We start from the raw sequence: 26,118 nt of genomic DNA on the forward strand, positions 1-26,118 counted from the left end.
CGGAGCCTGTTTCAGATTCTGTGTTTCTCTCTCTCTCTGACCCTCCCCTGCTCATGGTGTCTCTCTCTCAGAAAAAAATAAAAAACATTAAAAAATTTAAAAAAAAAGATAAATGAATAGATCAGGGAAGAAATGCTATCCCAAACTTCTGAAAATACTCTTTATAAGACAAGGTGGGATGGAAAGTCAGTATGTAGTGTGTGTATGGCATACATGTGGATGCACATGTGTGCGTGTGTGTATGTGTAAGTGTGTATGTGTAAGTGGAATTAGCTTAATGATTATTGTACTACTTTATTCCAGTGGGAGGATTTTCTCTTTATTCTGGTCTATATTTGCTTGTTTATTCTGCTCTTCCCTGCCTCAAATTGATAGTTTTTAAAATATCCTTTATTCCATTTTCTAGTTTGGAAGATATAGGTCTTCTTTCTTTCTTTTTTAAAATTTTATTATTTTTTTAAAGTTTATTTATTTATTTTGAGAGAGAAAGTACAAGTAGGGGAGCAGCAGAGAGAGAGGGAGAGAGAATCCCAAGCAGGCTCCATGCTGTCAACAAGGAGCCTGACACAAAGCTCAATCCCACAAACCATGAGATTATGACCTGAGCCAAAACCAAGAGTCGGATGCTTGACTGACTGAACCATCCAGGCTCCCCTACCTTTGTTATTAAACCAAATAAAACAAAACAACTCATCTTACCAGCAATTCAATATTCACTTATTTACTAATATAAATTTATCTAAATTAAATACACTTAATGTACCTTTTTTTTTTAGCCAATTTATTTGCTTGCCTCTCACACTTGCTGCTCACATTTGCATTTGTGTCACTGTATGAGGCTCTGAAAGGCCTCTTCCCCAGTTAGTTATTCCATATGATTTGTGAGCAAGGAAAATGGTGGGGCAGAGGGGGAATGGCCTGTGTCAGTTGTGTAGCAAATTACAGGATCTTTAAGTAAGGGGCTGGAGGATTTTTCTTACCTAATACCATTTATGAACATTATGATGTCTAGTTGGCTTCCAAGAGATGTTATGGCAAACTTAGAGTAGCTTTAGAAGAATTGACTGGGGGGGCGCCTGGGTGGCTTAGTCAGTTAAGCGTCCGACTTTCGCTTAGGTCATGATCTCACGGTTCGTGGGTTCGAGCCCCGCGTCGGGCTCTGTGCTGACTGCCAGCTCAGAGCCTGGAGCCTGTTTCAGTTGTGACTCCCTCTCTCTGGTCCTCCCCTGCTCGTGCTTTCTCTCTCTCTCTCCTAGAAATAAATAAAACATTAAAAAAAAAAAAAAAAGAATTGACTGGGTTTCTCCAAGCTTTCTGGAGGAAATACAATGTCCTGAGTTGCACTCAATATTATTTTATTATTATGACTACATTTCTCTTCATAAAGAGCTAGTTTACCATTTAATCAAGTACAAATGCTTGACACCTTTAACAGGCTAGCAATTAAGTGTCCAAATTCAATTTTATTATGCAATTTCAGATTAAAAATGGAAACAACTTCATATGATATATTAATCTCTTTGATCTTTAATATGCAGAAGCATAAAGGGTTAAATGTTGAATTGTTAATGGGTTTTGGAATAGTAGGCTTTTTTAGCTGAAATGAATCTATCAGTTAATGATAGCTCTACATGGAGAGGTAGGAAAAAATTAATAGGAAATATTAATAGGAAAAAGATGACTCCTTTCTGTAAGATATTAGTAAGTAATTTTTGTCTGATTTGAAGGTAGAAATATCTATGGCCATTAGCAAATTGAAAGGGAATTATATTTTAGTTCATCTGAGGTATAATAATATGATGTGAGGATGGGAAGAAATGAAAAAAAAATTTCTTCATGGGCTTCATGCCCAGTGTGGAGCCCAATGCAGCGCTTGAACTCATGACCCTGAGATCAAGACCTGAGTTGAGATCAAGAGTTGGATGCTTAACCAACTGAGCTTCCTGGGCACCTCAAAATGAAAAATTATTTCCTGATTTTTTCCCCATGTCCTCATCAAAGGCTTATAAAAACATCAGATTATTTCTCTTTAAAATGCCTATTTTGGAATTGTCTCAATTTTTATTTCAGCCTTACTTCTTAGCAGTTCACAGAGTTACTATATGTGTTGGTTATTTGAAAACATAATTTAAAAAAAAAAACTTATTCATGATTTAAACTATCTTCAAACCAGGCCTGGACTCTCTGCTAGATTAAGAAGTATGCTGGATGACCATGGTAGCATGTGGCAACAAACTCTAATATGCCGTATATTGAATTTCCCCACTGACAGAACAGGTTGACAGTATTCCCATTCCACATTTTGGTCCTTGTAGCCAAAACAACTGATTGCCACTTTCAACCATGTAAGGGCTCTGTCTATACTCTGGGTGATGTGCTATGGTGTGGGGAAAAGAGCACAGGATCAAGACCTGATGAGGTGTGTTTGAATTTTGGCTCTGTTGTGATCTGGGGCTGCTCTGAGCTTCAGTTTTTCATGAGGATGAGAGTTTTGTAAGCCATGAATACTATCAGTGTATTCATGCAGTAAAACCATTAATAACTCAGAAGCAGCATTACAGATAGCCACACAGTAAATATAGATTCTAAATGAGATAAATCTGCAAAATCTGTTGGTAGAAATGTTCGGGTGAGAGAAGTGGTTTCAATGTATTGAAATTCAACTCAAATTAGTTTAAGGTGAATGCACTGGCTCACTTAGCTAGGAAGACAGAAGCACACAGATGTCACTTGTTTCGGTCATGTTAATATCAAATGAGGTCTTTATATCTCCTCTGTTTTCTTTTCATTCTCATTGGCTTCTTTCTCATTCCATGAAGACAGGGTTCTGTGTGTGGTAATATGGCTGCTGAAACTCCCAATTTGTGTCCTTCAAATTCTGTGATCCAAAAAGGAAAGGTGCTTTTCCTCTATTTCTATTTTAAATCCTTCCATCCATCCATCCATCCATCCATCCATCCATCCATCCCAGGAAGAATCCTCCAGCCAGTTCTTGAAGTCAGAGGAATTGGGCTCTCTGAGTGGGCAGATGTGGATTGAGGAGGGGAAGATAGGGGATTGGCAGCCCCACTAGAATTACGTGGCTTGAGTGAAGGGAGAGCAATTGAAACAATTCTCCAAAAGCTAAAAGCTGGGCAGACACTCTGGAGAACAGTTTAGCGGTTCCTGAAAAAACTAAAAATAGAACTACCCTATGATCCAGCAATTGCACTGTTAGGTATTTACCTCAAGGATACAAAAATACAGGTTTGAAGGGGTGCATGCACCCCAGTGTATATAGCAATATATAGTAGTCTTATCAACAATAGCCAAACCATGGAGAGAGACCAAATGTCCATTGACTGATGAATGGATAGAGAAGAGGTGATACACACACACACACACACACACACACACACACACACACACAAATACAATGGGATGTTACTTGGCGATCAAAAAGAATGAAATCTTGCCATTTGCAACAACATGAGTGGAGCTAGAATGTATTATATGCTAAACGAACTGAGTCAGTCAGAGGAAGACAATACCATATGACTTCACTCATATGTGAAATTTAAGAAACAAAACATATGGGAACGGGGGCAAGAGGAGAAAGGGAAACTAAAAATAAGAGGCTCTTAGCCATAGAGAACAAAAGGAGGCTTGATGGAGGGAGAAGGGAGGGGGATGGGCTAGATGGGTGATAGGTATTAAGGAGGGCACTTGTTTGATGAGCACTGAGTAGTCTACGTAAGTGATGAATCACTGCATTCTACTCCTGAAACCAATACTACACCATATGTCAACTAAAATTAAAAAAAAAAAAAAAGAATGGCCACTGTCACTACATCAATCACTAAGAGAATCAGGAAAATAGTCTTGTTGTACTTATGAAATACCCACATCCTCTTCACTGTATAATTACTCTGTTGTTCTAGATTAGTGTGCCCATCATCTCAGTTTCTCCAGGACAGTCCTGTTTCATGTCTGTTTTCCTAGTAGAATTTTTAAAATCATTCCTTTTCATTCTCAAAGGGTCTCAGTTTGGACAATTAACCATATAGTTACTGAAAGTAAGATCAATTAGCAATGCGGCTTGAGCTCCACATCTGTCTTAAATCATCCTGATCCTTAGACTCAGCTGAACTTTGATTTGAGCTCTGATCACTTCTCTGCCTTTCTTGCCCACCCCAGTGTCAAATGCTCTACATTCGGAACTCTTAGGACATACAGGACATATTCTTTCCACTTTCTTTCCCTTGGGGGTCACCCCACCTTCTTTTTCCTGGGCTCTTCCAGATATTAACTAGTGGTGAAGAGGACTTCATAACCTGCCTATCTATCTGCTCAGAGCATCTGTGGGAGTGGAATTTTCCCTCTGGAAATTGCTCCGAGTTAAATGTACAGTCAAATAATGTAGTTCCAGCCCATGCTTTTTGTTTCTTTAGAATAGAAGCTTGCCTGGATCGGTTAGGTATGGTTTTATGTTTCCTGTTCTGTTGTATAAGCTCAGGCAGGTGGGGGCTGGGGGAGGACGGATGATGCAATGAATACAGTGTGATGATGCCAAAAGAAAAACTTTTTCTTGGTGATATGTTTGCAATTGTCCTCTTCACATACCACCTGAGAAGAAAGCACCCGTGTCAGCTTGGCCAGCTTGGCTGTGTGCTCTATCAGGTGCCGGTCGTGAAGGGCATGGATAAAGCAGAAAGCAATCTCCATCTCTGTCTGAAATTCTTGGCTGAGATGGGGAGGAGTGGAGAGCCCTGGTGTGTAGAACTGGGAGAGGGCGGGATCGAGGCCGTGCAAGTTCAGGGTCCACCCTCACAGCGGGTTCTGAGGGAATGGAGCTCCTACCCTTTCGTATTCTATTGCGTACAGCATCCACATGCAAATGTCTGGTGTCTGCTGCAATGAAGAAAAGCACTTTGGGGGAGACAGTGCGTAAAAAAGGTTTTGGGAGAAGGTTTTCATTTATTCAACAAATAATATGTAGTTTGTCCTGTGCTTTGTGCCAGGTACTGTTATATATTCTGGGGGATGTAGCAGGGATGTATATAGTGTTTGTGAAACAGAAAATACACATGTTGGTCTCTGCCCCTGGTTCCTAGCACAGAGCTCCCAATATCCTTGTAATTTCTTAAATGATAATCCTAGGAGTATATCTTGTTCTAGTATTTGTCTTTGACCCTGTCCCTAATCCAGGGCTCCTAAAACCTTAGTAAATTCCTAAGTAATAAGACCACTAGGAGTGTCTTTTGTTCTAAGGAAGGAAGTCTGAGGGGGCCCCTGGGTGACTCCTCAGTGGCCGCTGGTCACGAGAAAGACCGAGCCGTTCTTAGAAGTGTGGAATTTTCAGCCCTGTCCTCCATTCTTCAGAGAGAGGAGAGGAGCTGGAAATTGAATTAATAATTGATCATGCCTCCTGAGGAAACCTCTATACAATCTCAATAGTCAGGGAGTTGAAGAGCTTCCAGGCTGGTGAAAACAAGCACACTGGGGGGAGGGGGAGCGTGGGTGATGCACCCCAACTCCACAGGAACAGTGCTCCAGAACTCAGAACGCTCCCAGACCTCCCCTAGGTATCTCTTCATCTGGCTGCTCAACTGTATCCTTTAACGTATCCCTTAACAATCTGGTAAACAGCAGTGTTTCCCTGAGTTCTGTGAAGAGCTCTAGAAAATTAATTGGACCTGAAGATGGGGGTGTCTTTGGAATCCCTGACCTATACCTGGTTGGTCAGAAGCACAAGTGATAGGGCTCTCCAGTGGCACAGTGTGTGGTGCTTATACAGAAGCACAGGTGACGCTCTGGGCTTGCGACTGGCATCTGAGGTGTATGTTTCGGGGTGTGTGTATGTGTGTGTGTTGGGGGGAACAGTCCTGTGAGACTGAGTCCTTAACCTGTGGAATCCGATGCTATCTCTGGTTTGATAGTGTTGAATCTTGGACACTCTGCTGGTCTGAGAATTGCTTGGTGGTGTGGGGAAAAATCTCCCTCCAACTGGTAACCAGAAGTGTTTTTGTGTGAGTAGGAGGCTCACAGGGAAGAAACACATAGTAGGGAAGAACTGGATTTTCCCTATGCGGGTTAAAAGCTGAGTTTTTTCCATTTAAGCATTTGTAGGTATATAGTAGTGCTCTCTGTCATGGCAGAGTCTACATTTTAGTGAATGATGACAGACAATAAACAAATATAATAAAACATACATTATATAGCGTTTTGGGTGATAAAATGTTATGGAAAAAAGCAGAGAAGGTAAGGGAGATCTACAGTGCAGGGAAGGTGGTTGTAAATTTAAAAACAAGCAATCAGAATAGGCTTCAGAGAAAAGGATATGAGCAAAAACTTGGAAATAAGGGAGAGAGACAGACAAGTATCTGGCAGAACGCCTTCCCAACAGAGGGGACAACCCATGTAAAGTCCCCGAAGGGGAAATGAGCCTGGTGTGTTCCGAAGGAGTAAGGCCAGTGTGGCTGAAGGGGGGGGGGGAGGGGGAGCAGGAGATGAGATCAAAGAGCAAGGGGAGCTGTTAGGTGACATAGGGCAGGCTTTAAGGTCATTTAACTTTGAAAGAAATGGGAGGCCTAGGCTTCCCAGCTGAGGCTTTTAATTGCATTACTACCTAATGCATCTTGATGGATATTATGCAATATAATTCCTGCAGGAAATGTTCAGTATTTGTGTTTCTTTTGAATGTGAGACATGGCTAATTCCTTGTACACTGTATATTCATTAGGTTTACAACAGGCTCTGCTTTCAAGTACAGGGCTTTCCACATAGAGGCGCTTGTTAAATGAATAACTGAACGAATGAGGCTGGCATTTTAGCTGGCTCCAAGCAGGTCCTCAATGTATTATTTCAAGTTTCTTGCCTCCGTAACCTTTTCTCACTTGGGCTCTATTCAGCTGCCTGCTCTTTCAAGTATACATTTTTCTACCTGTCTTTGCTCATCCCATTTCCCTTTGTTTGAGATGCTCTCCGCAAACCTTCACACTTGATTCAAATTCTGCGTAATATTAAATACCCAGGACAAGCTCCACTTCCTCCAGGAAGCCGCTCCAGACTCTGAACTTCGTTACCTTTTTTTCTGAGCTCCTAGAGGATCATTCGTCTGACAGCTATCACTGACTTAGTATCTACTGAGTTGCATAATTTTTGGTGTTTATTTAAAAAAACACTGATGCACTCTATGTATTTGGCAACAAATACACAGGAATGCTAGCATCTTAGGGAGATACTTTTACCATTTTTGACTTGGCGCATCGCACGCAGATTAACAGACAAGGAGTGCGCTGGGACCAGGACCTAAACCGTATTTCGGACGAGCCAAAGTCGCCGTACCTCCTACTCATTAAGGGGTTAATCTTGCATTTCCTTTCCACGCCCAGTTAACCCCACCCCCTCCCCGCGAAGCTGCAGCCGGCGCGGTGTGGGAAGCTTGTCCGTTGCGGGATGCCGTAGTGGCCCTGCCTCCGCGGCTCCGGTCCCGGGCGAACATGGCGGCCTCCGAGTCAGCGCCGGCTGCGGGTCCAGGCGCTGCGGAGGGCGAGGAGGAGACGATTCTCTATGACTTGCTGGTCAACACCGAGTGGCCCTCGGAGACAGAAGTACAGGTGAACCAGGCCTCTCCAGAGCTGCGGCCAGCATGGCGCGGGCCCTGTCCGGGCAGAGCCACGTAACTAGAGCCACGTAGAGGAGTGGAGCCGGGTGGGAGGGGGAGCGCGGTTCCGCCGCTTGTACTGTCGCCTTGGCAACGGCACCGCAGGTTAGCTGGGGTCTGGGTCCCCTAAAGCAGGGCTACCTGAGATCCCTCGTGGGCTCCGAATTCTGTTGTCGGGGCAGCACCTCGGGCTCTGGATCTCAGTTTCACTGTATTTGGAGGGGACGCACAGCGTTGGACTCCGGGGCCCTTCTGCTGCCTGGACTCCGGGTGGTCCTTTCTGGGAGGCGAGGCCAGAGCTGCCCGGGACCGATCCTCATCCTCGGCGGGAGAACTTTCCAGGACCCTGCAGTCAGTCATCTCAGCAGCCGGAGGGCCGCCGCTGAAACCAGCCCTCCTTGGGGCTGACCTGGCCCATACTTGTGTACTTAGTAAAGAAGCTTTTAATGTGCTTGAGTGTCCGTGTCTGTCCCAGACTGTGCTGGGTGCTGGGCATAGGACGGTGAATACTTTTGTGGCGCCTGCGGTCTAGACTGGAGCCGATCCAGTTAACATTTTTCATCACTTAGCGTAATTGCGCTGCGCTAGTGGTAAGAACAGAATGCTGCTTCTGTTCTTACAGGGGGAAGAGGGAAGAGTGAGGAGGTGCTGATCCAGGGTTACGTTTCCTGCTAAAGAAGGGGTTCTAGAGGTTGGTAACCTTAACTGCACCTTAGGGTTTACAGTCGTTCAGTAGACAGGGGCCTCCCAGCACGAGGTGAATAGTAGGGACTAGGAATGCGCATTTATTCAACACAGTTTTTGAGTGCCTAACCGGTGCCAGCCATTGGTTTAGACCCAGAGGATGCAGCAAGTTCCAAAAGGACTTTTATTAAAATCAGGGAGTCCCATCATCTGAGTTCTTTTTTTTACAACATCTTTCTTGAGTGTTTTCCTTCCTGGGGAAACTACTCATTCATTCTCCTCTAAAGTTTGTAGGTTTTCTTTAACCTCCTTCCCATTGCAGTTTCTGCCTGTCATGAATAATGTATTTTTCAGACTGGCAGAGATCTGCATACATAGTACTGTTTTTCAAGTACGATATTAGTTTCTGTTTGTCTTGAACAATGTGAATATTGTAGGTCCTGCATTTAGGATGTTGCTGCTGCTTCTATTGGTTGAACAAATACTTGTTTTCACTGCTTGGTACTCACTGGTTAATTACGGGGATATTTCAGAATGATTAACATTTTAAATTGATTTTAAAAAGCACAGTACAATTTACATTGAAACCAGAGCACTTTTTTTTTTTTTTTTTTGGTTCTATTGATTTCAGCTGTCCAACTTCAAGCTGTCGGAGGGTGATTGCATCTGATTATAACCCTCCCCAGGACCAAATTGTGTCCTAACTGCAAAGTGGATAATCAGTTCATGTTTGTGGAATGCAGCCACTTTTTTGTGCTTTTAAGACCTACCTGTCTGCACTTCTTGTTCCTTTCCGAACTGTACGTTAGTACATTTTATTCATTATTTGTTGCTTCTGCTATTGTTTACCCTACTCCGAGTTTAGTCTATACTTAAGGAACTATTTAATACAACAGTCATTTATCAGTGTGTTAGTGGCATTTCCTCTGTGGACATACAACAAATAATAAGTTTGCCTCCAACGTAGGAGTTTATTAATCCGTGTGACCTCTTTCCCTGCAAGCAAAACTTATTCTAGGCCTCTGTAACTCACCCAAGTCACCTTTGCTGGACCGGCAGCCAGTATGGGCTTTGGCTGGTGTTTTGATGTTTGGTATTTGAGGGGTGCCTGGGTGGCTTAGTTGGTTAAGGTCCAACTTTAGCTCAGGTCATGATCTCGCAGTCTGTGAGTTTGAGCCCGGCGTCGGGCTCTGTGCTGACAGCTGAGCCTGGAGCCTGCTTCAGATTCTGTGTCTCCCTCTCTCTCTGCCCTTCCCCTACTCAATGCTCTGTCTCTCTTTCAAAAATGTGTAAATATTAAAAAAAAAAATCATGTGATGTTTGGTATTTGAGTTTCTGTCTTGAATCCTTGCAAAATTTGTGCTGACAAATGCCTGTAACTCCTCGGTGCTCAGTTTTGCCCCCACTCTTTTCAGTCCTGCTTTTCTTTTGTCTCTGAATAGTACTTTTTAAATACTGGTTGCTTGTACCCTGTACTGAGTATTAGCAAAAGAATATAACTTTACCTATTGTGTAAGTATTACAAGAAAATTCTCAAATATAAAAACAATTTTTTTTTCCAATTGCAGTCCAGAGGCAGTCGGAAACACGGTGCATCCTTTATCATCACCAAAGCCATTAGAGGTAAATGTAGCTGATTTATTTTTCTCTATATAATGATAAGAGCAGATAATTTTTTTCTCATTTCATTTATAACTACTGTTTTTGAAACTTTAGAAATTTTAAAAGCGTTCCTCAGACTTATAATGTAGAGCCTGATAAAAGTGAATAGCATACATGTTGCCTGAATTTAATTTTATATGTGTACGCATATTATATGTGATATATGGGTATGTATGTGTGGATACCGGTATATGTATGTATACACACATTTTTAATGCACCTGAGAGCTAAAGTATGGCTTAAGTTAACCATTCTGAATGTCTTCTAGAAGAAATGAAGAAAATCAAATCCAGTATGGGTCTCAGAGCATCTAGACATTGGGAGTGAAAGGACAGTCACAGGCTCTTTTAAGTGGATTACATGATGTTTCAGCTACATCTGGTCACAGTTATTCAGATTGAAAATATGATTAACCAGAGCATTCATGTAACTCCTAACCGAGTTTACATAGGAGCTACGGTACCAGAGAAAGTCTGGAGCACTGGTTGCTAAGCTCGTGCTATGGGGACTTTATGTACGTTTATTGATATAAGCCTTTAGCAGACCAGCAAGGTAGGTGCTGTCACGACTTCGTGTTTTCAGATGAGGAAACTTGCCCAGGATCATTCATTTGGAATTTGCCTGCATGTCTTTCTGCCTCCAAAGCTCATCCTTATAATGCCGGTGAATTTGAGCTACTCACACAGAGAAGATTCAGTTTCAAAGGAGTGGAGTACTTGAAATTAACTATCATTTTATCTCCTGATAAAGATTATTATTTGATACAAGTGCTAGCATATTCAGTTTTCATTGTGATTAATATTTTGAAATTTTGAAAATTTAGAAAATGTACCCAGGTGATAAAATTTGTTTAGGGAATTTTAGAGAATATGGAAAACCACAAACTAGAATGAACAATTTCTCAGAAAAGCCCAGAGAAAATGTTACCCTTTAGATTTTTTTCTCATTGATATACATCTATATATTCACACATACATACAAATTTTATTTTATTCAAAAAAAATTTTTAATGATTATTTTTTTGAGAGAGAAAAAGCATGGAAGCAGATGAGGGGTAGAGAGAGAGAGAGAGAGAGAGAGGGAGAGAGAGAAGTCCAAGCAGGCTCCACAGTGTCTGCGCAGAGCCTGACCGTGGGGCTGAATCTCACAAACTCAGATCATAACCTGAGCTGAAATCAAGAATCGGACACTCAACCGACTGAACGACTCAAGCGCTGCCACACACATACAATTTAGATAGGATCATGTAAAACATTATTTGTCAGTAGGGTAGTTAACCTTAAAAATAAAACTCAGTTATTTTACCAGCAAAAATGAGTTTATTCAGGAATAGCAGAATTGCAATTCAGGACATGCAAATTAACAGCAAAACTATAACCAAATTCAACAGAAGAGAGGAACATTATTTTCTGGAGGAGGAGGAAGTTGTGAGGGATTGTTTTGAACTAAAAGTCCATTGGAGAAAAGAGTTCAGGGTGCTGATGGTTTCTCATTGCCTGAGTTGCAGAGGTAGTCGAGTTCTTATTGGCGATGTGACAGTGCATCTCTTTCTTGCTGGGGCCCATAACTGAGGATATTTTCCTGCTGATGATTCTTGTTGAGGTCTGACACTTCTTCCTTAGTTAGTGTTGAGTGGTACTGTTCTCCTGTCTGGCCTCCTGACTCTACTTAAGTGAGGTGTCCCTTTATTTTCAGTGTGTTAGCTGGACTTCTGCATTTTAGGTATTATTTTTTAAAACCTTTGTTATAAAGTATAATAGTATCTTAATTTTTGTACAGATATTTTGATTTTAATATTTTATTTGGGGGATTACTATGACTTCGACTCTGGCTTTATTAAAGCCTCTTACATGAAATTTACATCTCAAACCACATTTATACTTTTTTGTAGTGTTACAAAATCCTTCAAAGTTTTGAGTAACTTGGGCCTTGATATAAACAAATACTTGGTCTTGTAAAAGTTACAGTACATATTAGATTATATTCTCTTATTTTAAGAATTTTGTTCTCTGTACTTTGTAATGACTCAGTCAACAGTATAGCTTAGATTTATTGTCAATGAAGCTATTTTGAAAATGACTCTTGAAGAATAGCTGATTCATACTTGGTTTTGCTATTTTTATTACAGATCGTTTATTATTTTTACGCCAGTACATCTGGTACAGGTGAGTATCGCTTCTTCAGAGAATGGTATGAATGTCAAATACAAATATTATCCTATTTATGATTCAAGTTTTAAGAATTGGATCCCAGATTGTGATACAGATGCTGACATTCAGGTGAATAAAATAGACCTCAAACATTTGATATACAGACAAGGTAGCTCAGTCTACTCAGGGTAATGTCTGTTCCCGAGTCCTTATTAAGAATATCTCAGGATGACTTCTGCTTCCTCTGGTGAATGTTCTCAGTTTTATCTTGAATGCCCACACGATGGGTCTGTAGCTTGGGGATCTTTTTTAAGAAGAGTTTTGTTTTTACTGTATCAGCAGCTCTCGTGATCAGTATTTAGTTGCTGTGCAGGAGGGGAGGGGGTCCTTTAGGTTTCTGGCCTTGGGCACTTTTTAATTCTTTTCAGTGTTAAGAATGTTTTCAGCCTTAAGGGGAACAAAGAAATGATTATTCTGACAACTGATACAGTTCTGCTCTTAGCTAGGTATATAGGAATTGTTTTATAGATTTAATTAACACAGATGTTTTTTCTCTTAAGGACATTTAATCTTAAACGTTCCAGAGATAATAGAGTTTTATAAAAGAGACCTTTGGCTCTTCTCTGGGATTGGCTCTGATGTTTTCCGGCTGTGTGTGTGTGTGTGTGTGTAAGTGTAAATGTAATCTTGGTTTTGGTTTTTTTTTTGTAATCTTGTTTTTTAAGGGGTGTGGACTATGATGGGGTAAAGAGATGAGAGCAGAGGGAGGGGCAAGGACGGGAGAGGGGTTTAAGAGGTAGGCTATTTTTTCCTGAGCTCACTAGGTGATCTAGCTTGCTAGTTCTGAACATCTTCGGGAAGTGTGGGCAGAAAATCCCCAGTGTAGGCCAGTGCACCATAAAGTGATGATCTGATCTTCCCCAGGACATGTTTTGTTACTTTCATAAGTAATGTGAAGTTAACTGAAAAAAGTTCAGTTTTTGCTCTTGAGTTTTTGGTAATTAAACCTAAAGGTTTTGGGGCCAATATTTGATTCAAGTGACTTTTTCTTTTAAAGTTTTTCTTCTCTTAATCATGAAATATCACAAACAGAATTATAGACACTGTAAGTTATAACAGGTTTATTATCTACATGTGATTTAGGCAGTTGTCACTGTTTGCTTCAGATAGCCTTCTCTCTTTCTCAGTGCAAAATGTTACAACTCAAGGTGTCCCCTCTAGACCCCCCGTCTTCCTCTTCCTTTCTAGAGGAAATTATCGTCCATCTATTGATGCTATCTTTCATATGTGTTTCATATCTTTGTTATAGTATTTCTATAATTACTATGGTATTAAATATTTTGTGTTTTAGAAATGAACACAAGTACACTGAATGTGTAGGACTGAGAAATACACACGTGCACACACACACACATATATTTACTCTTTTTTTTAAGTTTATTTTGAGAGAGAGGGAGAGAGTGTTCGTGAGACAGGGAGAGAGGATCCTAAGTGGATGCTAAACCACCCACGCTCCCCTATTTCTGACATATTTTATTTATTTATTTTTAAAACAAGTATTATCATTTTATTTCATTTTTAAAAAATGTTTTTGAGAGAAAGAGGGTACAAGCGAGTGGGGGGGGGGCGGAGAGAGAGAGAGAGAGAAAGAGAAAGAAGTGGGGCTTGAGCTCATCTGATGTGGGATTTGAATTCACGAACTGTGACATCATGACCTGAGCTGAAGTCAGATGCTTAAAGACTGAGCCACCCAGGCGCCCATTGATTTATTTTAATTACAGGTCTTTTTAGCCTACTTTTTTTGTTTTCTGTTTTCCATAATGTTTTTTTCTGTGTGATTTTGTTCTGTGTTCCTCCCCTCTGCACCCCCCCCCCCCACCCGTTGGCTCGTTCTCTGTATTCTTCTTTTCCATCTATTTTCTTGATTTCCTCCTGTGTTACTTTTGATTTGTCTTATCTGCTCACGCACCCACGGTGGATCCTTCTGTCTTTTGTGAAGGATGTTAGTGTGAGCTTCTGCTTGGCTCTTATTGCACCACTTGAGTGAATTTAAATTGCAGTCTGATCTCGCATGTGGTAAAGGCTTGGGGTTTTGGTTTTTCATAGGGGAGTTCATTCCCATGCCCCCACAGACCAAATTCTAGACCGAGATGAGCTTCTAGAACGCCCCCCTGGGGCCCTTGGGGAGCCTCGGCTGGCTCTTTCTTTCAGTGAGCCTGCAGCCTCTGGCGGGTGCTGGCCTTTGCAGGAGTCTCCCTTCCAATCTTGTTCTCCTGTGTCCTGCACCTCGATTCCTGTCCCACGTGTTCCCTCCTGATGCCGCGCCGGTAGCCAATTCTAACTTCAAGTTCCCTTTTCGTTTCTAGTACTTGCAGATTTCTCTTTCTTTCTTAAGAATTTAGCTGTACACTAGAATTTGTTAAAGTTGAGTCGGAATTTCTAGGCGTGCACAGAAGGAAGGGTTTCTTACAAGCTCACCTGTGCTAGGTTGCTGGCATCTTCGATATCCTTTCCTTAAAAAGGTTTTAACATTTATACCTTTGAATATACCACCACGTTTTTCTGGAAGAAGAGTCATGGATGTGGTCTAAAGTTTCAGGTAAGCAATTAGGGACTTTCAGTTTCAGGTTTGCCCATGTTCAAATTTTATATTTTAATGTAAAAAAAAAAAAAATCCTCTCTTGTTATAGACCTGTGTGCTTTTTATAACATTTATCTACTTGTATGTGTTTTTCCTGATTAAAGTTAGCTAATGTGTTGTTTCAGCCCTGTGCCTTTTTTGCTCCCTGATGGACTGGTTCGCTTGGTTAATAAACAGATAAACTGGCATTTGGTACTTGCGAGGTAAGGTATTAAAAATTCATATCATTTTCTCTTTTTTTTTTTAATGTTTTTTAATTCATTTCTGAGAGAGAGAGAGACAGCGCAAGCAGGGGAGGGTCAGAGAGAGAGGGAGACACAGAATCTGAAGCAGGCTCCAGGCTCTGAGCTGTCAGCACAGAGCCCAACATGGGGCTCGAACCCACGAACCGTGAGATCATGATCTGATCTTGGATGCTTAACGGATTGAGCCACCCAGACGCCCCTCATATTGTTTTCTCTAGTGGGGTTAGCATTTAAATTTCATTATGGATATTAATTTTGGGGTCCTTTTTGTCTTGCATTCTTGTTTTTTTTTTTTTTTTATTGTATATAAGTTCCTTTTGTTACATATGATTTGTATCTCTTAAATGTATTAATTCTCTATATTGAATCATTTTGTTCATGCTTTTGTACCTTTGATACTCATTTAATTTTAAGGTTAAATTAAGATGAAGATGTGAATAATTGAAGATGTGAAAAAAATTAATTTCTTAAAATAATTTCATCTTTAAAGACTGCTACAAATATTCATGTAGCATCTGTGTTTTTTTCTCTCAATGAAAGCAATGGAAAACTTTTGGCTGCCGTTCAAGATCAGTGTGTGGAAATCAGGTAATTGTTAATATTACTCCTATTCAGAATTTCCCTTGAGAAAAATTTCCTTGATTTATGGGAGCTAAATTTTTTGAAGGGTGTATTTAAATGGCTTTTACTATTAACACATAATTTTGTGAGGTGTCAGACAGCAACTTATGCCAGGTGCAGAACAGAGGGTACTGTGTTAGTGTAGCTGGTCTACTTCCCCAACGCCCTCTGCTCTCCCCTGGGAAATTTTACTTTTTCATGAGACCAGGCGTTCCTCCAGAACTCTGGGAGTCACTCTTGTTTGACTAGTTACTGTCGAGTCCACTAAAGCAGATGCTCAAGAAGGTATTGAAAAAAGTAGGGGATACTTGGCTCTGTTGGCATAAAGCTGTACATGGAACAGGAGTCTGCAAGGCGAAGATTACACGTTTCTTGAGACCAGTGATAGTCTCTGTCCTTTTGAGACCTTCATTGGCGTTACATACACATCTAGAAGTCTTCTCTAAGCTGAGCTTTTCACGGACTTTATTTTTAAGTAATCTATCAGTTGTGGAAAAAATAGCAACAGGAGAAGCTAACTCAGGAAAACTAGTTGATTATTTTGGAAATTAGCAATAGAGGACGAAGCATGTTGCATTGCTAAAATTAGAGGCTATGTCTTCCTCCAGGCAAGGCCTGACTCTTTGTTTTTAAAAACTAAGTAAGGTGACCAAAATTTTAGGATCCCTAGATATTGGTCAAAAGTTTTTGCTGATACTTCACTATTCTTGACTAAACAAGTATAATGTGCATTCGGTTGTTCCCACCCTCGTGTCAGCTTTTTGTTTGTGCAGTTTCTTTCTTTTTCCAGTTACTCAAACAGAACTGGACCCCTCACCTTTTTGGGGAGTAGACAGAGGGCTTACCCCCACTGGGGCATCAACTTCAGATGGGGAGGCTTTGTTTTGTGATCCCTCTTAAAATCCCCAGGATGGAGAGGATAGGCACTAATGACAAGCCTTTCAAAACGACAGTGTCTAATTTGGCATGGCTTTAAAAGGCAGACCCTTCTTTTTTTCACAGCGTCAGTAAGCATCAAGCTGGCACAGTTTTGAACTTAACATTGTTCGTAGAAATGGGTGAGCACTTGCTATTCCGTGTGTTGCAGTAATGTGAAATCTGTCTTTTTGAGATACGTGCTTATGGTGTGACTTTATAAATAGCGGTTACTTGTCAAAACTTCCATCTTTCTCCCATGAAATGAGAACATCAGCAGCATGATTGTAGGTGTTAGGGTCAGAATGTGCATGCGGGGGTGGGACTGATATTTAGGCCAGTGAAGAGGAGTTTGACCAAGGGTCTCTAGAACATGTTAATAGCATTTTTGGTGAAAAGAATAAGAAAAATTGTTTTTGTAAAAGGATTTGCTACTGGATTGGTAGAGTGTAAAATATTTATAAAACTTGTACATAAATCCAGCTCTAGGACTTCATGCGTGTATTCGAGATTAGGTGGTGAGGGAGGATTCCCAGGCAGCCAAAGGGATGGTCATCAAGATCTTATTTGTCTGGTCTGTAATTTGCAAAAGCTTTTGATCACATTAGTGTATCTGAGGACTCTTCCATGTCTAACACGGATTCCGCTAGGAAGCCTTTTAGGAACATACTCTCTGTGGTTCCACCCCCGCCCCCCTGCTTTGGTTAGGTGCTGATTCTTTATGCTCCCAAAATAATCAACACGCTATTCTACTTAGTGATAAGACTGTACCAAGGATGTTGGGCAATCTTATGGGTACTTTACATGTGTTAATTCATTTAATCCTTGCAGAAGCCCTGGGAGGTAGCTTTTGCCATTTTTCTCCATCTTAGCAGCGAGGAAGCTGACGTAATACGGTTCAGTTACTTTCTTGAGGATTTGAAATCTGCCATCCCAGCTTCGGTGTTGCTGCTCTTAACCACTAATCTACACTACCTTGGGGTCTTGTTGTTTAGCCTTGTGTGCTTGTGTTTTTACACGTGGGCTCCCCTGGTATAGTTAGGGCCGCTCCAGGTCATCCTTTACTTAGAATTCAGCGTGAATGGCAGCTTCTGTCTGAAGTCTAGTTACGCTGTGTGTTCCTTGGAAGCCGGCCCTGTCCTTTTCCCTAGAAGTTTATATTTCCTTGAACATCATAGGTGCTTCGTTGATGTTTGATGAATAAGTAAGGTGTTTGCAAGTGGGACAGAGGAGGCAGATGTGGGAGGTGCGTTATAGGGCGTAGCCCGCTGACCTGCTCAGAGTCAGCAGTCCATCCCTTTCTCCCGAATTAATAGACACACACCCTTTGTAGTGACCTGAACGGAGAGTCTTTGAGGAAAGAAGTGAGATGGTCAGCAAAGAAAAAGGGCCAGGTAGGTCTTCAAAGTAAACCCTATGGACAGTGGCCAAACCTGAATCTGTAAGACCTTTGTTCTTGCTCTCCAACGTGTATTTTATACTGCGGTGTGAAGAACACGTACAATGCAAGATTGGCTCCAGCAGCGATAGTAGTCGGCAGCTGGCATTTGGTAAATATTGTTGATTGTATTGGAATATGAGTGAGAACTCTGATGTCTGGGGTCCTTCTTCAGTACTTGGAAGCAGTCATAAATAGCAAATGGCTTTTGAGGAAGAAAGCTGAAAAGCTGAAACACATGTTAGTTTCAGTTTGGAGAGAGCCCTGCCTTTGGTAAGATGGTGCCGGGGCTGCTGCTCTGTGTGCCGCAGTGGCAGACGGTTCCAGTCCTTTGCTCCGATCGGCCCTACCAACCTGCTTGTGTGCGAGGCTCTAGTGGATAAAAAGTGACTTGTTGTGAATTGCTACTTTGGTAATTTGGCACTGAGTAGGTATTATAAGAGGCTAATATGTGTTTTCTCCCCCCCCCCCATAATGAAGTAACAATTTCTTACTGTTATGAGCTGTTACAAATATGGGAATTAGGAACCATCATGGAATGCAACAAAAACAACAACAAAGAGACTCTTATAAAAAAAGGCACCTGCCTCCAAATTTGCTTAAGTGAATACATATACGAAGTTTTGACAAAACCAAATTTATGTCTCCCTCCTTCACCTTTCCAAGCAAAAGAGCAATTATTATTTGTGATAATATATTAAGGACAAAAGTAATGAATACTGACATAGGCCTAGTTTGTGCTAATTTATATGTAATGTCTTCTTTAATCCTTCCCTAAGCTACGAAGTGATATTACCCATCCCATTTTATTGAAAGGAAAATGAAATTCCCACTAAATATTTTCTCCAGGTTACCCAGATAGAGCTGGAATCAGGTCAGCCTCATTTCAAAGACTATGTTCTCTATTCCACGTGGAGGCTGAATAGTCAATTTCTTGAGGAAGTTTATTACCATATTTAATAATTGGCTTTTGTCCTAATACAATATTTTAATAAATGGCTAAAAATATTAGTGTTTAAAATGTGTTTTAAAAGTAATGCTTTGTCACTTTACCCATATTAGAAAACAGTTAAGTATTCAAGAAAGAATGACAAAATACAGTTCAGCCAAAATGTTGTATGTTCTTTGGAACTTTTCTGTGTGTGTGTGTGTGTGTGTATGTGTGTGTGTATAATGCTTAGTCTAACAATACTATACGTTCTGTTTGATATGTCTTTTCTTGAAATGTTTTGAAAATTATGAACATCTTTCCATGTCACATATAGTAATTGCATAATATTTCATTGAGTGCAGATAGCGAATCTAATCTTATACTGGGTGTATATTTCTCTTTTATAAATTAGGCTGCATGTATTTCCTTGAGATCTGTGTGTATCTGTAATTATTCCCTAGAGATAACTTTATTATAGAAATTGAGTCTGGATCAAATTACTGTAGGCATTAGGTTTTAGATAATTGTTACTAAATTGTTTTCTAGATGGTTTACCATTTTTCTTTTTTTAACATACAATAATTAAATTACTTTGGTATATATTTCAAGATCACAGATTTTAAATAGGTCATTGGTAGCAAATATGGTCACTTATTCAAGCTATTTGATTTATTAAAATAAGACCTTTTTTTCCCTTAAAATGTTTATTCTTGAGGGAGCCAGGTGGAGGGGCAGAGAGTGAGGGAGACAGAGGATCCTAAGCTGCACTGTCAGTGCAGAGCCTGATGCGGAACTTGAACTCGTGACTGACCGTGGGATCATGACCTGAGCCGAAATCAGGAATCAGACACTTACTCGACTGAGCTAGCCAGGCACCCCAAGACTTTGTTTTCCTAAATGATTTAAACTTTATAATATGATACAAACCATGGTTTGTGACCAACATCAATCTGTGGAGCTTCAGAACATATTATTTCTTAGGCCCTGTCCCATATTTGCTGAATCAGAACCTGTTGTATTAAAAGACCATGCTTAATCTCATTCTCGTATCACTGTATTCCAGGTATAGCTCCATTTCTGGTGAAATAAGGTTGGAAGAAAATGTTGTCACCAATGAGAGGGTCTTATTTGAGCACAAATCCATGTCTGAGAGAAGGACTGGTTTAGTGCCATACAGACAAGTTGTCTACTTTGTTTTTGTGGGGTTTCCTAGTGCGACAAAATGTGTTATTGTTATGGTGACACTGTTGGCTTAATTTTACACCTATTTTGCAGGTCTGCAAAAGATGACTTTACATCTATTATTGGGAAATGTCAAGGTAAGAGTTTCGAAAATATTTAAAAAATGGAAATTTCAATTTTGCTACAGTTAAAGTATTTCTTAAAAGTCAGGATATATGTTAAATATTAACAAGGATTGTTGTGACTTTATTAAAATACTTTTAAAACATCTTAACTGATTTTTCTTACTGCGTTAAATGATTTGCTTAGTCCATTTGGGACCATTTTTTTTGAAGAGATTTGAAGTCGAAACTTTTAAAATAAAAGTCTGTGCCAGTTTTGGGATAAAGTATTTTTGTCTCTTGTCCTTTTTTTTTTTTTCCTTTTTAAAAATTGTAATCTCTCTGCTCATTGTGGAGCTTGAGATAATGACCCGGAGATCCAAGGGTCCCATGCTGTACTGACTGAACCAGCCAGGCGTCTCTAGTCTTATATTTTGAATTCAATGCAAAAAAAAAAAAAAATCTGTAAGTCAAGAGTTGGAATTTGTTCATTCTCCTGGTGTTGTATTCAGCGCAAATTACTATCCTTTATGTATCTGAATCATTTTGCGGGGTGCTAGGGATATAATTATGAGCAAAAAGTCACGGTCTCCTACCTCTTGAGGTGTGTAGACACTCAAAATATAAATACAAACTGTGACAAATCTGATGAAGGAAAAATACAGAGCAGGGTGAGAGTTTAACCAGGGCTGTGTGATGAGATTGTTGAGAAAAAGTGACTTTTGAAAGCAGTCTGAAGGATGAGTAGAAAGGAAGCCAGGGGACATGTTTCTGTCTGCAGGAGCAGGTATGAAGAGGCAGAGGGAACCTTCCAGAAAGAATAGAATTAGGAGGGTGCTATTAGGTAATTGCAACTACTGTGTATGTTTTACTTAAGGACCTGCAGTCCCATCTGTCTGACCTTGGGTTGGTTAGTAAGTGCAGTTGTAGGAATCGTCAGGATGGTAATCATGGTTGTTGTGATGACAATGAATATTTATAGTGTCCTGACTGTGTGCCAGGCACTGTATTCAGTGTCTTACTTTCACTTTCTTTCTTTAAAAAAAAAAAAATAAATGTTTTTTATTCACTTCTGAGAGAGAGAGCGTGAGCAGGGGAGGGTCAGAGAGAGAGGGAGACACAGAATCTGAAACAGGCTCCAGGCTCTGAGCTAGCTGTCAGCACAGAGCCCGAGGCGGGGCTCGAACCTACGAACTGTGAGATCGTGACCTGAGCCGAAGTCAGACGCTTAACCGACTGAGCCACCCAGGTGCCCCTACATGTTTTACCATAAAGTAGCATTAAGGTAAAATAAATCCTTGACAGTGAAAGAGAGCTAGGAGAAGGAAGACCTCGATAGTTTTGAAATCTACAAAATGATGGTTCTGTTGAGGATTTGCCCCAGCTTTCCCCAGGAAATGCTGAAGCTCCTTGACAGATGCACCCTCAGTGAGTGGCTCAGGGTGAGTTACCTTCTCACTTTTGTCATTTTTGGCCACCCACATATGTTCTGAAAATTCAAGGTCAGGTGTTTGAAAAACGTTTTCAGTTTTCCTATGAATGGCGATCATTCTATTAGTATGTCAGAATTGCTTTAATAATTTTATGATTCCACATATGCTAGTGGGCAAAGCAGTAAAAGAGTTCTTACAGAGTCATCTTTACAAATAATAGATGTTATAACTTAAGAGCAAATGTAAAATTGCCTATTTGCCTATATAATCTTATTTCTCCTTCTTAGAATCTGTTCTTTGGCTCTGTTCCCTAGATTGTCAGTGATACCATTAGCTGTATCAAGCCAGTTACCAACATATTTGCTCATTCTTTTTCCTTCTCTGTCTTCTATCTTCTTTGACAAATATTTATTAAGCTGCTACCATGTGCGAGGCACTCTCCTGGGCACTGCATATAAAATGAGGAGTAAGCCATAGGCCATCTGGATTGAAGGCTTTGCACTCTGCCGGGGGAAGAGAGAAGTAACTCACTGCAGTGTCGTGAGTGACACAGTGGGGAAGGATCGCCTTTGCTTAACATCACCAAGCCCTGGGAACCTGTTCAAATAGCCCTTGCCTCTGCTTTTGCACTTCTGCCACCACAGCTCTAGCACAGGCTTTTAACATTTTCTCTCTCTCTCTCTCTTTTTTTTAGTAATAGTCTCCTGACAAGGTTTTCTTCTGTTTGCCTCTCACAGATCCACACTTCACAGCAAATTCATTACTTTTAAATGAGAATTCTTTCAGGTTACCCTTCAGATCTGGCTCCCCTGCTTTCTAGAAATATGACCTTGGATGTTACCTTACCTCTCTGAGCTTTAATTAATCTGTAATATGGACATAATATTATAGGTTGGATTGTTGAAAAACCACAAGCTAATACATGTAAAGCTCTTAGCATAATGTCTGATGTATCCTAAGTATGTAGGAGACCTTAAGCTATTGCTACCGCTACCACTACCAATGTGGTTATTCTGCCTAAAATCTTTCAGTTGTTTCCCACTGATTGTAGAATATGGCTCATTTTTTCCTGACCTTTCAGTCTGTGTGTCCCTTAAGATCTCCCTGCCCTACATCCTGTGTTCTAGCACAAACCTGCTGTGCCTTTCCAGCCCCACCGTGCTTTTCACGCCTCGGTACAGATAGTTCCTTTTGCCTAGAGGCTCTCACTTTTATATTTAATTAATGAGTCTTGCATATTTTCGGTTTAGACATCAGCTCTTTTGGGAACCCTCCCTCCCTGCCTGCTTCCTCCTCATTTGTGCCTCTTTCTTAATGTTTTCCTAGGACTTGTTTGAACATGTATCACCATACATAGGCTAATCTGCCTTTTTCCCCTTCGTTGTTGAGATGCTTGTCTGTTTCCTGGGTAAGCCTACCCAGTAAATTCTTTGAAGGCAGGGCTCCCATATTACTCAGCTTTTTTTGTTCCTGGTGCCTAACATGGTGTCTTACAGCGTAGTAGGCACACAGCGTTTGACCCTATCAAATGGGTAATGACACTTGAGAACGGTTATAGCGATATTTACAATTTTATTATGAAAAAGTATATTTTCCTATTTCTTGTGAGTTAATTTTAGAAGTTCATGACTGTATATATATAGATTTATAATTTGTATGTAGAGAGAGAGTGTGTGAGTGAGCAAAGGAGGGGCAGAGGAAGAGGGTGAGAGATTGTTACACAGGCTCCATGACTGACATGGGGCTCGATCTCACAACCCTGGGATCATGGCCTGAGCTGGAATAAAGAGTCGGACACCTAACTTAGGGATCCAGGTGCCCCTGGCCCCATGCTTTTATTTTTATTGCACACCAGTGTGTACACATACCACAAATAAGGGTAGATAAGAGGTCTTGTTTGCTTAATAACCTGTTGAGAATAATAGAAGGAGTGCAGTGTGTGTGCTTGGAGCTCTAGCCTTTTCTAAATTTACTCTCAGTAATCTTCACCAGCACTCATTAAAGTAGACCAGACCTGGCTTAAATAATGTGTAAGGATCAAGATGTTCCCAGAAGAATAATTTAGGGATAGACATTCAGTTATGTTTTCCCCAGAGCTTTGCTTCTGTTGGGTGAGAACTGGGGGAGCCTGAGGTGAGCTGCTGAGAAGCACGTTCAGAATGTTGGAGTGATTCAGACCTGCAGGGTCCTTTTGAGTGGTGACATTAGACACCCACTCTTAACCAGTACGTAAACTGAGAAATCTACCAGTTAACGTGAAAATGGGAAGCTTAACCCTCTGTATTTCACACAAATTATAATATTTGTTGGAGGTTTTAGTGCGTACCGTTAATGTGGCAGCATGGATGGGTAATAATGCTTTGCGAACTAATGTTTTATTTCATTGGCTTCCGAATGTTTGAATTTATGACCTTAATGCTGCATTAATGGCTTCTTTCCATTTCATATAATTTGAGGTAATGATTATTTGCTTATTATCTGACTCTTCTTTATAGGATAACTCTCATATTCCAAATGAGGTTTCCTGTGTATGCCTGGAGAAAAGGAGCCAGATTGTTGTTAATGCATTTTTGAAACTACATATTGCAGAGTCTGCAAACTAAAATAGGAACTATTTGGTTCCACTTTGATATTTTTCAATTATTGCCTTATAAAATATATGCCATTTGAGAATGTTTTAAATGTGGGTTGCAACTTGTTTTGGCTCTGTTTGCGAGGCCATAAATACCAGTCTTCTCTCCCTGTCTTGGATAGTGACCTAAATAATACCACATGGAATGAGTGGTTACATTTTTTTGTTTTTTAGAGCTGTACTGTGTTAATCAAGAGGTTTTTCTCATATTTCTGATTTTGAAATCTCATAAACCAGAGCTTCCAGTAGGAGGCAGCAGTTTGCCGGTTGTAAGTATGCGGAGGACCCATCAGTAAACTGGTGGCCTGCTGGGCCCCATGATGGCCCAAGCCCCAACACCATCTTTTGTATTTTTGTATTTCTAAGACCTGGCTTCTATATTTTGTGGTTTCCATCACATTTCTTTTGAGATTCTCTCTATACTGCCTATGTTTATGTTTTGCTTTGAATTCCCAAATATGCTATAATAGCTGTAAAATGCTACAAAAGCAGTCCTTGTCTGCTTATTCCTCAATTTGTAGCATTTCTGGGCGTGTTTTTGTTGGTTGGGTTTTCCCATGATTATGTATATCTTCCTGCACTTAAATATTTATTTTATGTTTGAGAGACAGAGAGCACACAAGGGGGGGTGGGGGAGTGAGAGAATGAGACACAGAATCCGAAGCAGGCTCCAGGCTCTGAGGTGTCAGCACACAGCCCGATGCGGGGCTTGAACCCATGAACCACAGGATCATGACCTGAGCCGAAGTCAGACGCTCAACCGACTGAGCCACCCAGGTGCCCCTGTTTTCCTGTACTTTAGATTGTATGCTCAACATTAAGGAGCTGACTAGTGAGCCTTGTTATCTTCCCTAATAGAGTATTGAGGTTTGTTCTGGGAAGTAGTTAATCAGCTTAATTTTTTAAGGTTTATTTTTATTTTAATTTTTTTATAATGTTCTAGGATATGGCTTAGAATAGCTTTTATTTTGGGGTTAGGTTAGTCCTACTTTACAGTGGAGTCTTTCTGGGATCTCTTATGAGAGCTCTGAGTGTTCACGGACTTCTCTCCACTCTGACAAGGTGGAGCTCAAACATTTCCAAATCCTCTCCCAGCTCTGGAAGTACCTTTCCCCAACAGTCTTCTCCTTGGCTCTGTGGAATCTGTGTGTGTGTGTGTGACCAAAGACTCAGGGTTCATCTCTGCAGATTTTTGAATCTCCTTCTCTGCCTCACTCACCTCCCTCTGGAATGCTGCCTCGCAGACTGTATTCAGCTCAGTGGCCCCAGACTCCTTTATCTGCTCAGTTCCTGGGGACTTGCGTGTGCAGCTGGAGGTCCCTCTTCCTGTACCACGGGAAGGTGCCGACGGGCCGAAAGTAGCTTCTCCCCATGATCACGGTCTTGCACTGCTTGTAGGATGACCTCTGAAAGTGCTTCTTTGACATATTTTTTTCTTTTACGGTAGGAGATCTAGTCTGATACTAGTTACCCTGTTTGTTTGTCTTAATTACAAAAGCAGTACATATGTGTAACATTCAAACAGTACAGAAGTAGAGAACCTAAAAAAGTTTCTTTTCTACTTGCATTTCTCATAGGAACTTCTATTAATGATTTAATATAAAACCTTCTTTGCTTCTATCAGCCTGTGTGTACATGCATCGATCGACTTTTTCTTTAACAAATCGAGCTCCTCTTGTAGACTGTTCCCCAGCATGCTCTCCCTCTGACTGTACCCATGTCTTTCCTCGTCAGTGCGTACAGGTGCACTTCAGTCTTTCCAGTGCAGCCTCAGCCTTCCATTGTAAGAATGTGAACCACATTTTATTCATCTGTTCTTCTCTTGATAGAAATTTAGG

At 40.7% G+C, this 26,118-nt stretch overlaps 1 protein-coding gene across 1 annotated transcript in view; it reads left to right on the forward strand.

Annotated features, from left to right (window-relative positions):
- The first annotated feature begins 7,456 nt into the window (after positions 1–7,456).
- Positions 7,457–26,118, forward strand: part of NBAS (NBAS subunit of NRZ tethering complex) — a 93,983-nt gene continuing 75,321 nt past the window's right edge. The window contains exons 1-6 of the mRNA XM_039218316.1: positions 7,457–7,598; positions 9,898–9,952; positions 12,120–12,156; positions 14,908–14,985; positions 15,568–15,615; positions 20,208–20,251. Of these exons, the coding sequence (XP_039074247.1) occupies positions 7,482–7,598; positions 9,898–9,952; positions 12,120–12,156; positions 14,908–14,985; positions 15,568–15,615; positions 20,208–20,251 (379 nt within the window). The 5' untranslated portion in view covers positions 7,457–7,481. The remainder of the gene's footprint in view (positions 7,599–9,897; positions 9,953–12,119; positions 12,157–14,907; positions 14,986–15,567; positions 15,616–20,207; positions 20,252–26,118) is intronic.

This window comes from Hyaena hyaena, unplaced genomic scaffold (genome assembly GCF_003009895.1).
Source record: "Hyaena hyaena isolate Hyena2069 unplaced genomic scaffold, ASM300989v1 scaffold_748, whole genome shotgun sequence".
Classification (NCBI taxonomy): domain Eukaryota; kingdom Metazoa; phylum Chordata; class Mammalia; order Carnivora; family Hyaenidae; genus Hyaena; species Hyaena hyaena.